Source organism: Vigna radiata, chromosome 4 (assembly GCF_000741045.1).
Source record: "Vigna radiata var. radiata cultivar VC1973A chromosome 4, Vradiata_ver6, whole genome shotgun sequence".
NCBI classification, from domain to species: Eukaryota; Viridiplantae; Streptophyta; class Magnoliopsida; order Fabales; family Fabaceae; genus Vigna; species Vigna radiata.
Window position 1 is genome coordinate 9,844,727 of NC_028354.1, and position 18,168 is coordinate 9,862,894.

General features: G+C 31.9%; 1 protein-coding gene across 2 annotated transcripts; it reads left to right on the forward strand.

Annotated features, from left to right (window-relative positions):
- The first annotated feature begins 7,741 nt into the window (after window positions 1–7,741).
- On the forward strand, window positions 7,742–11,419 carry LOC106758612 (cysteine-rich receptor-like protein kinase 42). Of its 2 annotated transcripts, XM_022779778.1 has the most exons (7): window positions 7,742–8,779; window positions 9,340–9,456; window positions 9,574–9,924; window positions 10,027–10,113; window positions 10,195–10,261; window positions 10,528–10,672; window positions 10,789–11,419. In XM_022779778.1, exons 1-7 carry the CDS (start codon window positions 7,978–7,980, stop codon window positions 11,170–11,172), a joined length of 1,953 nt encoding a protein of 650 aa, XP_022635499.1. In that variant the 5' UTR covers window positions 7,742–7,977; the 3' UTR covers window positions 11,173–11,419. The 2 variants fall into 2 exon arrangements, with proteins under 2 accessions (XP_022635499.1, XP_014497026.1); XM_014641540.2 differs by having other exon boundaries at window positions 7,746–8,779; window positions 10,027–10,261.
- The last annotated feature ends 6,749 nt before the right edge of the window (window positions 11,420–18,168 follow it).

The following is an 18,168-nucleotide window of genomic DNA, read 5'->3' on the forward strand; positions in this document are numbered from 1 at the left end:
TGGGTTTACTTTTTCGATGATTTATCAAAAGTAGATGGTATGATCTCTTTGGTGTGACTTTTGATGAGAACATCATTCTCTGAATATATTCTTTGTCTCTAACGTCCACTTCAGACCTATATTTGGTAGTGCATGTGGATGCTTGGCTTAAGTAGTCTGCACAGAGTATAGTAGATATGTGTATAAGTAGATATGTCCTTTTTCTTTCATTTTAGTTGTTTTGAGAAATTATGCAATTAATGGCATTTATTGCATGTTCAAAACAACTATAAGTATTTCAAATTTCCTGTCGTTTAGGCAAGATTTGGTCGTTTGAGTTTTTCACTAAGATAACAAGTAGTTTATGAAGACTTCATTTTTGGATGAAGGATATAGGCTGGCACATGGTATCGTTTATCCTATGAGAGGTTTTTCCTGATGGCGCTTTGTTTAGCAGATACTCGTTGAGTTTAAGAGTGCGTTTAGTAAGACATATTTCATCATGTGTTTTTGGAATAATATTTGTACCTTGAGTACGTTTACCAAAAACATTATTTTATAGCGAGAGCTCATCTAGGTTATTTAGCTAGGTATAGCACGAATGTGTTTAGCAAGACTCTCATTGACATATTGTATGAGTAAATTGTTTAATGGTGCGTCTACTTGTGTATTAGAGCGTTCACTTAAAGCTTTTCTTAGAGTTTGTCATGAACACTTATCTTTTATTCAAAATACTGGTAATGTTTATTGATTCAAAAGTCAATTAAAACACTTGTATTGTTTAACTTAATTGAGTTAAACATTTTATACAAGTTGTCTAGGATTGATACTAGGAGTGGTTAAACTCGGGCTAGTCAAGTTAACTAGAGGAACCAGAAGTGGTTGATAATTCTTGTATACCAAGATTGGTTTATACTCGTTTGTAAACTTTGAAAAAGATTAGTGAAACCCCTTAAGAGTTCTTAAGGAAGAATTGGATGTTGCTCAAGTTGGGTGAATCGATATAAAAATACTTGTGTTATTGTTTTTCGTGTTGAAAACGTTTTCCTAAATTCTTACTTAAAAGCATGAGTAACATATCAAATATAAGCATCATACTGTTGAGATTGTTGATAAGGGAAGCACTTGTTTAACTAAACCTTAATCTCACATTATTTCTGGATTTTGATGATGATAACACATGTATTGATATGTGTTACATGTTCGAATCTTTACTGTGTATGTATTCTCGAAGAACATGTTTGTGTTGATTCTGTATATGTATGCATATTCACTGTCTTTTTTACATGAGATATCATCTGTGATTGCATTACATATATTTCAGAAAAAGAAAACCACATGCACTTGGTTGAACTTATATTGTGTGGCAAAACTGCAAGTTTTAAGTCGACTTCATTATGAAGTAAGTCGATTAAAACTCGTGACTTTGCACAGTTTTTCTAAAACAGTACTGTGAGTAATTTTGCAAAGAAAAGATTTTCAAAACTGCATTGAAATGTTAAAGTCGACTATATGCGTAGGCAATTCGACTTAGTTTTGTTTTGAAATTCTGTTAATGCTTTGTGAACTATAACGACTATATTTTGATTCTGTGTTCAAGCATTTATTGTAAGTCAACTGAATTAATTATGTAATCAATTTGGATGGTCTGATTGCTACTATTTGTTTTAACTGTCATAACTGTCTGGTTACAGTCGACTGTATTAGTAGTTAAGTTTACTACATGAGCATTTGTTTTTTAGAAAACTATAAATAGACGTGATTCTGTAATTCGCAAAGACTTTGGTTGTTCAGACTTTTTCATTCTATTGTTTCAGATTTGATACTCTGTGAAACACTCCAAGAACTCATCAAGAAGGCCGTGGAGATCTATCTTGGATAGTTGCTTGACGAGCAAAGCTATGCTGATAGAAAAGTTTGATCATACTGCACATTGACGTGTACTGGAAACGTGATCATCTACTTCTCTCAATCTTTGGAAGATTGTGGCTGCCCTGTTGTGACTACAGGAAGAGGACGTTCTGCATTTTAGGATATATCTTGTTGTTGTTCTTTGGGTGTTGTATGCCTATATTTTGGTTAGAGGGTTAGAGAGGTGTTTTATATTTTGACGTGGAGGTCTTTATAGAAACCTTGTTGTAAAAACCTTGACCATTATAGTGCATTTCCTTCCGAGTATAGGAAGGACACTGGATGTAAGCAGTTTGGCCGATCCAGTATAAAAATTGTGTTTGATTTTCTCTATCCCTGAACTCTTTACTTTAGGTCGACTTTATTTCCACTGCACTGATTTATCTTTTTCCTTGAGATTCAAGAAACTTTTGAAAGGTTTATACTTTGCGAAAAGGATTTGAAAAAGACTCTGATTTTTGAACCTCACCAATTCACCCCCCCCCCCTCTTGGTGTTGAAACTAAGTCATTCTTTTTCCAACACATACCATATACAAGTAACTCTCCAATTACAAGTATGTTAAGAATGTTATTTAAGTTAAGAACAATGTTTTACATATACAAGTTTCTCCAATAATTGAAAACCCATCAAGACATGAAGAACAAGATATAAATAACTTGAAAATTGACAAAAAATGAAGAATAGACTTGTCTCTTGAAGAAACTGAACGCAATAGATACTAAATGATGACCTTCCTCCAAGCTTACTTACATCCATAGTGGAAGATGATGAAGACATGATGATGAGTGGCACGAAAGCTAAGAGAATGGGCTGAGCCTTTTCTGTTGTTGTAATTTTTTCTGATGATCTTCTAAATAATACAATATCTTCAAGATATATTCGATTATTATGGAAATCTATATTGATTTAAACAATGTTTAACATATACAAGTTTCTCCTGTTGATGACAACACAACAAGAGATGAAGAACAAGATGTAAACAACTTGAAACTTGACAAAAAATGGAGGATAAACTTATCTTTAGAAGAAACTGATAGCAACCATGGCGCTAGATACGAAATAATGGCCTTCCTCCAAGCTTTCTTACATCGATGGTGAAAGATGACGAAGACATGATGATAAGTGGCGTGAAAGTTAAGAGAATAAGCTAGGCCTTTTTTGTTGTTATAATCTTCTCTAATTATCTTCTAAATAATCTAAGGGTAATGATACTTTGACACCTGAAAGTGACAAATTTTTTACACCAAACATGTGTCATGCTATTATTGGATTGAGTGGAATTTTTTTTAAAAAAGAAAAATGAGGTGGAAATAGAAGGTAGTAAATGGTTTTGGTTTCAGGGGTCTCATTTGGTGGTTTTCAAAAGAAAAAGAGGAAGGCAACCTTCTCACCCAGAATCCTTTTCACTCTCGTCCAGAAGCATTTTCGTCTTCTTGCTCCGTTGCACTCACCCACCAACTACTGTCGTCGTCGTTGAAGGAGTTCGAAGTTGACCGGAGACACGCCGTTCACCGCAATCGTTCCGCTGTTAGGTGCTTACAAAGCTAAAAAACGTCATTAGAGATCATTTTTTAAGGTTTTTTCCATTTATTTCGCTAATGGTTAGTTTTTTGTTCGGTGGGTTTAATTTTTTTTTTTAAATCTTTTGGGTATTTAGGTTTTGTGGTGATAAAGTTGAATGTTGTTTGAAGTTTATGTTGAATATTTGTCCAATATGCGCTTTATTGGTAGAAAGTTCAAATTTTTTTTGGGTGGTAAAATAATTTTTAAATTATTTGGACATTTAGGATTCATTAATGGAATATACCCAAGCAACACAATGTACAACCAATATGGAAACACATATAGACCTAATTCTCATATTGGACCTTCTCCCTCTGGATTTAGAATGGGGTCCATTGATAACAAGCTTAAAGTTGCAAATGGTCGTGTNAATGATCATTTTAGAAGAAATATAGATGGTTTGGGTGAGCTGAATAAGGAACTCCATGACCAAGAAACAATTCTTTTTAAAACTCAATGTGCAGAAACAGAATTGGGAGCAAAGGTCAAATAAGTGGGGAGTTCAGACAAAGTTTCTGCACATAGGGGCCAACGGAGAAAATGACATTGATTTTTAAGTGAACAAATTTTTTTTTAAGACTTATTGGTCACAGAAGTGATGTTGACCTAATGATTATCACATGTGTATGGATCTTCATCGCCAAGGAACAATTCTTTTTAAAACTCAATGTGCACAAACAAAACTGGAAGCAAAGGCCAAATAAGTGGGGAGTTTAGGCCAAGTTTTTGTACATAAGGGTCAACTGAGAAAAATGACATTAATTTTTAAGTGAACCAAATTTTTTTAAGACATTGGCCATAAAAATGATGTTCAGCCATTTATTATCACATGTATATGGATCTTCATGGCCAAGGAACAATTCTTTTTAAAACTCAATGTGCACAAACACAGCTGGGAGCAAAGGCCAAATAAGTGGGGAGTTCATGCATAGTTTCTGCACACAGTGGTCAATTGTGAAAATGGCATCAATTTTTAAGTGAACCAAATTTTTTTAAGACTTACTGGTCATAGAAGTGATGTTCTACCATTGATTATTACATGTATATGAATCTCCATGGCCAAGGAACAATTCTTTTTCAAACTCAATATGGAAAAACAAAACTGAGAGCAAAGGCCAAATAAGTGGGGAGTTCAGCCAAAATTTCTACACACGGGGTGAACTATGAAAATGACATTGATTTTTAAGTGAATCAATTTTTTTTAAGACTTATTGGACATAAAAATGATGTTCAACCATTGATTATCACACTTAAGGCGCGTATTTTGCACATGTTCGTCAACATAGTCATGCCATTAAATGCTTCAGTGAAAAATGTTTAATTTGAATTTATATGAATGATTATTACTACAAATGTTATATTGTATAAAAATGATTATTAAATTCCAAAATTAACAATTGAACTTAATATATAAATATTAACATACAACACATTTGTATAAAAACCTACTCATTGAGATCAAGAAGTCATAAATAAACATTTATATAAATATAAATATTTAAGGAGATGAACATAAAAAGGGATAAATTTCATCGGCTTAACACCAGTGTCTATAAATTGTTTATGGAAAGGTTATCTAGATGTCAAATGAACCTCCTTATTTATTTGTTTAAATTACAATAATGTATACATGTTTTCATAAAATGAAAAATGAAAAATGAAAAAACTTCAAACAACATTCAACTTTATCACCAGAAAACCTAAATACCCAAAAAAAAAAAAATGAACCCACTGAACAAAAGCTAACCATTAATGAAATAAATGGAAAAAACCTTAAAAAACGACCTCTAATAACATTTTTTTGGCTTTGTAAGCACCTAACAGCGGAACAGTTGCAATGAACGGCGTGCCTCCGGTCAACTCCAAACTCCTTCAACGACGACGACGGTGGCTGGTGGATGAGTGCAACGGAAGAAGAAGATGAAAATGCTTTTGGGCGAGAGCGAAAAGAATTTTGGGTGAGAAGACTTCCTTCCACTTTTTCTTTTGAAAACCACCAAATGAGCCCGTGAAACCAAAACCATTTACAGTCTTCTATTTCCACCTCATTTTTTCTTTTTTAAAAAAATTTCCACTCAGTCCAATAATAGCATGACACGTGTTTGGTGTCAAAAATTTGTCACTTTAAGGTGTCAAAGTATCATTATCCATAATATAATATCATCAAGATATATTTGATTGTTGTGAAGATCTAAAAAGATGTAAACAATGTGTTACAAATACAAGTTTCTCCAATCGGTGAAAACACATCAAAACATGAACAACAAGATGTAAACAACTCAAAAATTGGCTAAAAATGAAGATAGACTTATCTCTTGAAGAAATCGATAGCAACCATGGCTCTAGATACCAAATGTGTAAAGATTGGTATCGTGCAGTGGAACGTTTAGTAAGAGCGTGATTACGGTCTATAACCAAGAAGGGAGGGGTGAATTGGTTCTTTTTAAAAATTATAATTTTCTTTTAGAACTTTCGTCAAAGGTTTAAGTGCTAAAGTTCTAGAGTCGAAGAAAATCAACACAAAGAATTTTATCCTGGTTCAAATCAAAAGATTTTACATCTAGTCGTTGATCACTGTAAAGAGTGATCAACCTTTTCCACTAAAATGTTGTTTCAGATTACAAACAAAATATACAAAGAATAAGAATCAGAAAACACCTTCCTTTGACACATGACGGAAGAACTTAGCTCAACCAAATTGAAGAGATTCGTTTCAACTTTAAACACATTAAACACAAGCTTCTCCTTTTCACAAGACTTGATTTGAGCACTCTTAGACTTGAGAACTTCCTCAGAACTATTCTGTATTCTCAAATGGCTTAGTTAAACTCTTAGAGTTTTAGCAAGGTATATATATGGCCCAAGGGTCAAAAACTAAAAATCATGCTCCCAACTGCCAGTGATAATTGATTATTTGCGGCAGTTATGGGGTTTTCGAAAAACGTGATAATCGATTATTCTGAGTGATAATCGATTATCTACGCACCCTGGACAATATTAAACCAACCAGTGATAATCGATTATTTGCGCGAGCAACCCTTTTCTATTTTAGCCTATGATAATTGATTATTCACTGTCATAATCGATTATTGACGCAAAGAATCACTAGAGTTGAAAACTTGTAAGTGCTTTTACAAATGTAAAATGAATCTTATACAATTGTTTCTACAATAAATGCTTTTAACATTTATACAACAATAGTCTTCAATTCTTCATCATTAACATCATCAAAACTTCAATAATAGCTTCAAGACACCAATGCTCCTCATTGTTAACAAAATGATGGCCTTCCTCTAAGCTTGCTTACATCCACGGTGGATGATGATGAAGACATGATAATAGGTGGCATGAAAGCTAAGAGAATGGGTTGAGCCTTTTCTGTTGTAATATTCTTTGATTATCTTCTAAATAATCTAATATCTTCAAGATATATTTGATTGTTAAGGAGATCTAAAAAGAATTAAGAAGATATTACCAAATTAAAAAAGATTTGACAAATATTACCTTTTGATATTTAGTAATATAGTTAAATAACATAATTATCTAAAAATATCAAATAAATATCAAAAGATGTATTTGTCTCAAATTATTTTTTATCATAAATATTTATCAATTATTAACTTCCTTTTTTGTAAAAAGTTAGAGAAAATCAAAATGTCAAATTTTTGTTTCCTATTTTCAATTTCTAATTTAATCAAATTTAGATCGACTCAACCAAACCTTTTTCAATTTTTCATGTTTTTTTTTATCTTCTTCATACAATGTTTAACTTAATTTTTTATGATTTTTATAATTTATTATTATTATTAGTTTTATGTTTAAGGTGTCATAAAATTTTAACCAATTTATTTTCATACTTTCATAAACTTAATTAAATTTATTTTTAAGATGTCATAAAATTTTAATGAATTTATATTCACATAAACTTAACTTAGCTATTAGAGTTGCACTCCATATTAATGTTGTTGAATTAATTCAAAAAATTATTAACCTTAGTTTGGAATGATCTTTTCATTTTTAGTATATATATCTTTCAAACTATTCAAAGAAATTGTGTTGTTTACTTTTTTTAATCCATACATTTATGTTATTATATATATATATATATATATATATATATATATATATATATATATATTCTCTGTTCATTGATCTAATATATCGGTAGGATAATTGACTACATTCACGTTCACATTACTTTTTAAAACCCATCACAATTTTCTTGGATGGCCAAAGTGAATGGAAATCCGTTGTAAGAAGCGATTGTATCCTGTGTTGTTCACACAGCAGATCTAGGTACAATCATCCTTCTAGTAGGCCATTCCACAAATATGGGGAAAAACAGCAATAAAGCATCAATAAATTTTAAAGTTGCCAATTGTAACTATTCTAATTTTTCCCATGCTTTCTCTTTGTCATGCCTCTTCTTTCAACACTGATTCTTACACGCAGCAAGAAAGAAAATAACACGTTATAATAACTCCCACCCATACATGGTTGGCAATAAAAAAAGTAGTTAGCCATGATGGCAGACCCAGAAATGAACACCTCAAATCTAAGCCACCACCACAACAACCCGTCATCATGGGTTCTCTTCGCCACACTTTTCCTCTCGTCTTTGTCCTTCTCACTCTCCGATCCAAGAATCACCGAAGCAGGGCTCTACTGTGGAACCGCCAAGGCCCCTCTGAAAGCCAACTACATCCCAAGTTTCACCAAGGAAATGGAGAGCCTCTCGCAGTTGGTCACCAACCAAAACTGGGGCACTCACTTTGTCAACACTTCAGGCTCCTCGATTCCCATTTATGGCTTTGCACAATGCTTCAAGGACCTGTCCAACACCGATTGTCTTCTCTGCTACGCAGCAAGCCGTACCAAGATTCCACGCTGTTTACCTTCTGTCTCTGCGCGCATCTACCTTGATGGCTGCTTCTTGCGTTATGACAACTACAGCTTCTATGCGGAGGTCAGTGACCCTTTGAGGGATACAGTGAACTGCACCTCACAGCATGGAACGGTTGTTGATAAAACTGAAAGGTTGAAACTTGAGGAGGGCGTTGGAAGGGTGGTTGAGACTGTCACCAACAGGGCTCTGGCAAAAGGTGGTGGCTTTGCTGTGGGAGAGGTTGAGGGGGTTTACGCATTGGCACAGTGCTGGAATACCATTGGGAGTGATGGGTGCAGAGAATGTTTGAGGAAAGCTGGGAAGGAGGTGAGAGGGTGCTTGCCAAAGAAGGATGGGAGGGCCTTGAATGCTGGCTGTTATTTGAGGTATTCGACAAACAAGTTCTACAATGAAGATGGCGATACCGATGGGAAAAATGGTGAGTATGTGTCATTTTATTTCAAACAAGGTTTTCAATTGCAACCATTGTCACGATTTCCTCGCGATCTTTGAAGGGAAATTGTGGATGAACGTAGTGATCTTTTAGTTTCAAGCAAGCTTTTAAATTGCAGTTACAGGCACTGTTTTCTCACGATTTTTGATGCGAAATTGCAGATGAATGTGGCCACAATTGTTGTTGAGTCACTAGTTGTTTTCTACAGCCTTGGTTTCAAGTTTTTCCCTTTTTGTTTGTCAAATGGGAATTGAAGCTTATCTTGTAACTTTCATATACTTCCATTTACTTTGTTTTTAGTACGCAATTTTAAGTACACTTTTTGTTGTCAACAAAAATTCTGTCACACTTAAGTCATTATAATTATGACTCGAATGCTTTTCAATGTTTCCACACTGGCCTATATAGAATCCAGATCTTAATTCATAGACGGCGCTCTGAGTGGGAAAAATTTTGTTTCGTTACAGTAATTTTGTTTTTCAACAACCAAATAACTAGTGTTATTTTGAAGTATTGATCTCATTGCCTGATTTTTAATTTTTCAGGATTCTTAAGAAGAGGAGGAGTAATAGTAGCAGAAGTGTTAGCAGCAGCTGCAATTTTAGTGCTTAGTCTCTCTGCCTCCTATGTAGCCTTCACAAAATTAACTAGGATTAAAAAAGGTGAACATTCTAAAAAAGGATTTATCATTACTACTTACTACACACTATAAAGTCAAATTTGTGAATTGTTAGGTCTTCACTTTCTTATGCTGTGTTTCTTTTCTCCTGCATCACCAGAAAACAATAATGTTGGTCAGATTTCCTCTTCCATAACAAAATCTAGCTTGAATTACAAGTACGAAACTCTTGAGAAGGCCACGGATTATTTTAACTCTTCAAGAAAAATAGGCCAAGGTGGAGCTGGCTCAGTTTTCAAAGGTATTCTCCCAAATGGGAAAGTTGTTGCAGTTAAAAGATTGATCTTCAATAACAGGCAATGGGTGGATGAGTTCTTCAACGAAGTGAACTTGATTAGCGGAATTGAACACAAGAACCTTGTCAAACTATTGGGATGTAGCATTGAGGGCCCTGAGAGCCTCCTTGTGTATGAGTACTTGCCTAAAAAGAGTTTAGACCAATTTATCTTTGGTATGTTCCTATTATTTTATTATATTGTGAAGTCATTTTTTGTTTTAATTTCACATGCTTATCTATAATTTCATGAAGGTGACACACTAATCTGCTTTGTAGAAAAAAACAGAACTCAGATTCTAAACTGGAAGCAGAGGTTTAATATCATTCTTGGAACGGCAGAGGGGCTTGCATATCTTCATCAAGGTACCAAAATAAGAATCATTCATCGAGATATCAAAAGCGGCAATGTTCTTCTGGACGAGAATCTCACTCCCAAGATTGCAGATTTCGGCCTTGCCCGGTGTTTTGGAGCAGATAAGTCACATTTGAGCACTGGAATTGCTGGAACACTGTAAGTGCTTGGATTTAGCATGTTCCATACAATATTTAGAACTTCGTTGTATTTTCCATTATTTGGGTAACATCAGCTCCGTATTTCAATTTCGGTTAGTCAACCTTTACATGAACAGAAATTCCCAATATTAGATACAAAAGTAAAACAACTTTTTCCCATAACAATCACAATAGATCTTGTAAGAGGGTCAAATGGAAATGATATCATTGGCCAATTACATCCCATAATCTTAATTCTTACCTGAATTTTTATTTTTGGATCAGAGGTTACATGGCTCCTGAGTACCTAATTAGAGGACAACTAACAGATAAAGCTGATGTGTATAGTTTTGGAGTACTTGTTCTTGAGGTTGTAACTGGGAGGAGAAACAATGTCTTCCGAGAGGACTCTGGCTCGCTACTACAAACTGTAAGATTTGTATTCCTAACTTGCACAAAAATTGAAACAACCTTTTTCATTTTCTGGGCTACTGGTTTCAACACTTTCTATTTGGAATTACTCTAAATTATCATCTTTGACACCAGGTTTGGAAACTTTACCGATCAAACACATTAACTGAAGCTGTTGATCCTTGCTTGGGAGATGATTATCCTGCAACTGAAGCATCAAGGGTGTTTCAAATTGGATTGCTTTGCACACAAGCTTCTGCCTCCCTAAGACCATCCATGTCTCAAGTTGTTTTCATGCTGATTAATTCAAATGAAGACGTTCCTACACCTAATCAGCCCCCATTTTTGAACACTGGAATGCTGGACTCAGATAGCTCCATTAAGTCTTATAGCACTAACAGCTTCATATCCAATGCCTTGAAGAAGATTGGAGCATCATCCTACAGCTACTCAGAGTCCTCTTGTTCACGCAACTCAGATGGGCCATCAAGAAGTGAAGAATCGATTGTTCAAGTTTGATTTCCTACTGCAGTCACCATATCACAGTTTTGAAGGCTTTTGTGGCTGCAATAGCTGTTGCCTGACTCACATTTACTCACAATCTACGGCAAGATCATGATATTTTTTAAGGTCTCCACAAGATGGCAACAACCGTAATTCAGAAAACATTGTCATTTCGAATATGTTATTTGGTTTTGGGTGGTCATTTCCAAATTTTTGTTTACTGGAAAGAGTTAAATGTTATAGTTAGGAGTTGGGGAGACAATTTATAGAACCGAAAAATGTAAAGATAGAAAGGAAAAGAAGGTCCTCTTTTGAAAGGGTAGTAAGTAAACTAAGAGTTCAATGACAGGTCGTTAAAACATTAACCATAGACATTTCTTTTACTTCCCACACCCGCACAATTTATTCATGCACTCTCTAAAGTTTTAAAATGACTGTTTTACCCTTTGTAAAATTTAAAAACTTTTTAGGATTAGTTTTTCAGAATTTTTGAAACAATTTTGGAAATGAGATTTTTCAAACGAAATTTGCAAAACAAGATTTTCAGAATGTGATTTCCAAAATAGAATTTTCAAAACAAAATTTTTGGATAAGATTTTTAGAATACAATTTTCGGAACAAAATTCTTTATATGCATGAAATATATTCTGAAATAATTTTTTCAGAATGTTTCTAATGTCTTCTGAAATAAGTTTTCCCAAACATCTATTATTTAGAAAAAAAAATTTCTACCGTTTATAATTTCTAGTTTTTCAGAACTATTGAAACAGAATTTCGGAAATGAGATTTTCCCAAATAAAATTTTTCAAAACAAAATTTTTGGAATAACATTTTTAGAATACAGTTTTCGGAACAAAAATATTGAAATACAATGTATTTAAAACAAGTTTTTCAGAATAAAATTTCTGAAATAAAATTTTCAGAATGTTTATAATGTCTTCTGGAATGAGTTTTTCTAATCATTTCTACCGAAAATGTCTTTTAGCAAAAGTTTTTCCGAACACATAAAATATGCTTTGAGAAAAGTTTTTCAAAATTCATTTTATTTTATTTTTCTTTTTCTTTTTCTTTGCAAAGTTCTCTCTTTCTCTGCAACTACAATGATGAAAACAATAACGACAATCAGAGGCGGATGGTCTTAGCCTTCCAATTTATTTCGTATTTATATAAATTAATATATGATCTAAATTAATTTTTTAAAATTTTAATATATTATATATTTAACATTCTAAATTTTTTTTAATATACTTATATAAAGATTTTAATATTTCTAAAATATTTGTTAAAGGTATGTCGGTTATAACTGTAGTGTTTGATTAGATGATAAAAACGTATTTAAGTCTTTTTCTCTTGTTATGAGAGCGCAGTTACTAAGTACAGGGCGGAGAGCCTCTTATTGTTTCCACAAATTTTATTAATGGTTCTGCATCCTTGATTCTTGTTTACACAAATTTCAAAAACCAAAATCCAATAAGGATTTCGTCCTAAAATTTTTAATGCTCCACTTTTGAGTTTTAAAATTTGTAGTCTCTTAATTATAAATATTACCATTCACCAATCACAAAATAATACGTAAATAATATTTAATATTATTAAAAAATATTATCTGAATATTATTATCCTATCAAATTTAAATTAATTTTTATTTTATAAACTGTTATTTAAATCACTAAAATGCAAAAGAAACTATACTAGGTTAGTTCGTTGGATATAATGTTCTAGGTGCTATAATTTTTGTTTAATTCTTATAAATAAAAATAAAGTAAAAAATAATATATTTTTTAAGTTGTAGAGAAGACACAACTAAAGCCAAATCATACATAGAAATTTTTTGGAAGAACTAAAATCATAGTTATTCTAACAAAATTAAAACTCGCATGATTGTGATTTATAATATTCATATTATAAAAAGTGAGATATTTTTTTCTTCCATCTATAATTAAACCCTAAACTCTAAAGAATTAGAACTTACATGGTTGATACATTTATAAAAAAAAAAAAAAAATAGCAGTAGTCCTTCTGGCTTACCTCCTTAGGCTATACTCTGAAAAAAAGTTGTTATACCAAATTTTAGGGATGTAAAGGAGATGGTTTTAGTAGTGACCCTTTTATACAATTATGTTGCTTAGGCTTCTATTTTTTATATATATAAATTAGCGCACCACTATTAGAATTTGGAAAACTACATTAAGAGATAATTTTTATACACTACATCGATAAGATCTTTAATTTTTACTTTATAAATTATACTAATAAGATTTTTTACTTTTATCCAAATAGTTTTGGAGTTGTCATTAAAGATAACATTATAGAATTAGAGAGAAGAAACGGAACATCTCATACTTGTGTTGGATGTTCTTAAGGGTAGACAACTTTATGTGAAGTTATTTAAGAATAAGTTTTAGTTTAAAGAGAACTAAATGTGATTTTTAAAGGGTAATATAATTATGAGGTTGAATATACAAACAATTCATGGCTATATTCACTACTCAAATTACTTTTGGTTATCACATTTTTATCTTTTTCTTAGTTTAAGATCTCATAAACATTAAAAGAAATAATTCTTAAAGAAATGACAATTTAAGCTTATAGGTTTTACTCTTCCATAAAAAAAAAAAAAAAAAAAAAAAAAAAAAAAAAAAACATTCAAAGCTCAATCATAATTCAAAATATGATATTTGTATTTGAATTTTTTTGTCGTGTCTTGTTCTTCATCTTAATGTTGTCTTATAGGCATTTGAAGATCATGGTTGCTTCAACATTTCGTTATAACTTGTTATTCTTTGAAAAACATTGTCAACTACATTGATTTGGCCTTGTATACCTTAATTTGTTCCAATTGAAAGCTTGATATGAAAAGCCTTAATTTGAAGGAACTTTTAAAAGGAAACAGTTCATAAAAAACATAACAAATATATCAATAAGATTTAAACGAGGTTTAAAGAACATTATGTTTCTTTCAAATCACTTTTGGTGTTCTAATATGAATGTTTGTAACGATATATGATTTATATGAATAAAAACTCTCTCCAATATTTAGGTTATTACAAGGTATATGAGTTTATTATTTCTGAAGATATTTTTAATTAGTTTTTCAAAAACATGTATTTACGACTTTTGATTATGAGATATGATTAAGCATGAATGTTACTATTATTAGTTCGTCTTGTAAGTTTTCACCGAATGATATAATACACTTTAGCTATCACAAAACACACATTAGAAATTTCATGTGTATATAGAATTTATATTAAACTAGATAGTGTGCTTATAATAAACTTGAAGAATAAACTTGAAGGACAAATGAATTGTGTGATGAGAAAATTAAAGAAATTCATTTGATAAATTGAAGCTAAAATAAAACACACATTAGAAGGTTAATGAGAATATAGTATGTTGTAAAATATTATTATTTTATTACAATTGAAAGTTGTGCAATGTTAATATTTTATTAATTAACAACAGTCAAATCTTTAAGTGCTGAAATGGTCAAATTTTATGGATTGAAACAGTCAATTTATCTGTTTTAATTTATTTAATTTATTTTATTCTTTCCTAGCTCTATAAATAGAGAGCACTTTCCCATTCCAAATAACCTGAGTCTTTCTCATTCTCTCTCTTCCTAGCTTCATTTTTATTTCTCTTCTACAAATTATCCTGGGTATAAACTCTATTAGAGTAGAGTTTCTTGCTAGTTCTGTGATCCTCGAATACTTTCGAGAAGTTCCTGTTGTATCCTGGGGAACTTGCGCAACACACCGCGAATAAGTCCTTAAGGACAATGATTTACACGCCTCAGGAAATTGCGGTTCGAGAATTGTAAGCATTTTTTTTACTACAATCTTAAGGACTTATATTTCAATCTCTTACTTTTAAAAAGGAAAAAAAGGTACGAGAAACTTACCTTTACTTTATTGTTTTATTGTATGATGAATTTGGAGATATGTGATTTTCTTTCAAAGCATAGAAAAATTTATCTTTAATATTTTATTTAATTATGTGATGAATGTTAATATATTTTATTTTTCAATTCATCATTCGGATGACTATTAAAAGTTTGAATGCATGGTTGAATATTTCTAATATGATAAAGTGGTTATTGAATTTTGATAAGTTTGATAACTATGAAACCATAAATATCAGTTATATTTTTTTTGTTGAGTTTATCATTTTGTTATATATTGTATTGATTCCTTTTAATATATATAATTATTTTTAATATTGAAGAGGAAAACGGTTGTTTAATGGTGGTGGCAAACAATGGGATGGAGACCTAAATTATTTTGGAGAGAGAAACCCTAAGTTTCTTCCCTTTTATTTGCTTTTTCCTTAAAAGGGAAAAGTTAGATTTTTATTTTCATATCCCTTATGGGTGGTGTATGATTTGCAGTATACACTTGATGAAATCACCTATATGAGTGTCAAGTGGGGCCGCTTGCATGAGATCTTGACATGATCTCTAGAGCACTCATGAATACCGGGCACGCGCATGGCCTATTTAGCGCAACACAGCGATAACAACAAGAATTGTGGGGGTGTATTGTGATTGATAAACCTCTAACACACGTCAAGTGTCTTTGGTTCATATAGCTTGCTACACTAACTACACTGTGTGTTAAGTTTCTTGATCTAAGACTGGTTCATATAGCTTGCTATATCAGCTCTGATGCATTACATCCTATGAGACCCAGGATAAAAGTTTCTTTTTTTTTCTTTCAACTTTCTCTTGCAATAAGTGGGGGATTGTTGTAAAATATTATTATTTTATTACAATTGAAAGTTGTGCAATGTTAATATTTTATTAATTAACAACAGTCAAATCTTTAAGTGCTGAAACGGTCAAATTTTATGGGTTGAAACAGTCAATTTATCTGTTTTAATTTATTTAATTTATTTTATTCTTTCCTAGCTCTATAAATAGAGAGCACTTTCCCATTCCAAATAACCTGAGTCTTTCTCATTCTCTTCTCTTCCTAGCTTCATTTTTATTTCTCTTCTACAAATTATCCTGGGTATAAACTCTATTAGAGTAGAGTTTCTTGCTAGTTCTGTGATCCTCGAATACTTTCGAGAAGTTCCTGTTGTATCTTGGGGGACTTGTGTAACACACCGCGGATAAGTCCTTAAGGACAGTGATTTACACGCCTCAGGAAATTGCGGTTCGAGATTTTGTAAGCATTTTTCTAACATAGTATATATATAAAGCTAAGTTCGTCTAGTTGATGTTATCATACAAATAATTTGAAGATATTAGAACCAAAGGAAAGATTATTAGAACTAGACAATACAAACCCCATTGAACAGAGATTCTTGTTTATCAATGTTTCTTTGTTTAAAACTTTGAGATAAAGCTTAGTATTGTTATTTCCTAGACAGATAAAAAGAACAAAAGCATGCAAGCATAAAAACATTTTTTTACAACATTAAATATTTTATCCCTTATAGTTGTGAAATACATTTTGTGTTCAGAGCATTCCTACATATCTCAACATCATTTAGTTAATGCATCGTTTCATGGTAATTTTGATATAAACGGTGTAGATGACATATTTAATAGATTTTTGTCTTATCAAGTTTTTCACATAATATCATGTAAAATTAGCTTTTAGGCGCTTTATCATTTAAACATGCATATGTTGTTTTAGTTCAGACGTAATGATATTTGGATATTCTGTTAGCAGTTTTCTATCGTTTAGTGCTAGTTTGAGTTCACTTTATTGATTATACGCTTACATATGTTTTTCGATATCGTTTAGTGGCTTTTGTTAGATGATACGTTTCATAAAACATTTTCTTTATAAAACATTGTTTGAGTCTCAGAGAGATGCTTCGCTCAGTAAGATGTTGTTCGTTACTCATATTGTCTATTGGATGATTCTTTAATGAAAATGCTTTCTTTCATCAGATGTTGTTTTCTATAAGCAATATTTCCTTGAGTATTGTTTGATAAACTTCAAAACCTGAGTTGCTAGCCATTTTTATTTTGTCTCAACAATCTCCCCCTTTTTTATGTTTATCAAATACTAATGCTAAACAAAATATGTTTGAGATTGATGTTAAGCTAATGAGTTTAGACTATATGTGTCCTTAAACTATACCTTCCCACTGGTTTTACAGTATCAAATCAGAGGACATCATTACCAAAGCAATAATATCTCAAGTGTGAGTGATATAATATAATTTCCATAGGTAAAAATAATTTATGCAGTGCAAAAGATGTATGTGTATTTATGATATGATGTACTAGATGTGAACTTGTATTTTAACACTTTGGGTATGCTCCCCATGAATTGTCTATCCTATCATAGTTTATCATACAATCCTGATGTATTCTCCCCCTTAATCAGTTTTCTCCCTTATGTCATATCTTTCATATTCTTCTTTGTAGCATATGGTTTCTATCAGAGTTTAGCATTTTAATCTTGATCTCAATTTAATCCCTCTTATTTGATAAAGATTAAAAAGGGTACACAATATAAGACAATTATCTTAGTATATTGCTACAATAAACTAGAGCATAAATGACTAAGTATGTTATGAGTGATATATGACTACCATAAGTCATAATTAATTGAATTTATGCAATGAATCCAAATAACATAACAGACATTGAAGTAAGTATAATTTAAAACATTAGAGCAAGTGAGTAAACTCAATGGATATAAATATACTCAAAAATAGTGTATCAAAGTAAATAAAGTTGTATCTAAGTAAGTAGTAGGAAGTGTAATCTATAAAACCTCCTAGACTCCTTGACGTCATCCTTTCTCGAGATGACAAAACTTCTTAAATAGCATCATTTAGTGCGCAGAAAAGATAGAGGAGGTGACTTTGGTTGTGTGATTGGGTAGGTAGTTGAGCAGGTTTGGGAAATGTCTGGCAATGACATTGTTTAGGTTGTTGATGATGGTTTAGAAGTCTGCTTGTTATTCTCCTTGGTTTGCTTGGAACATTGTGGCAATTGTAGCTTGTTGGTGTGCATTGTTTTCAACAATCAAATGGTTACGTCTC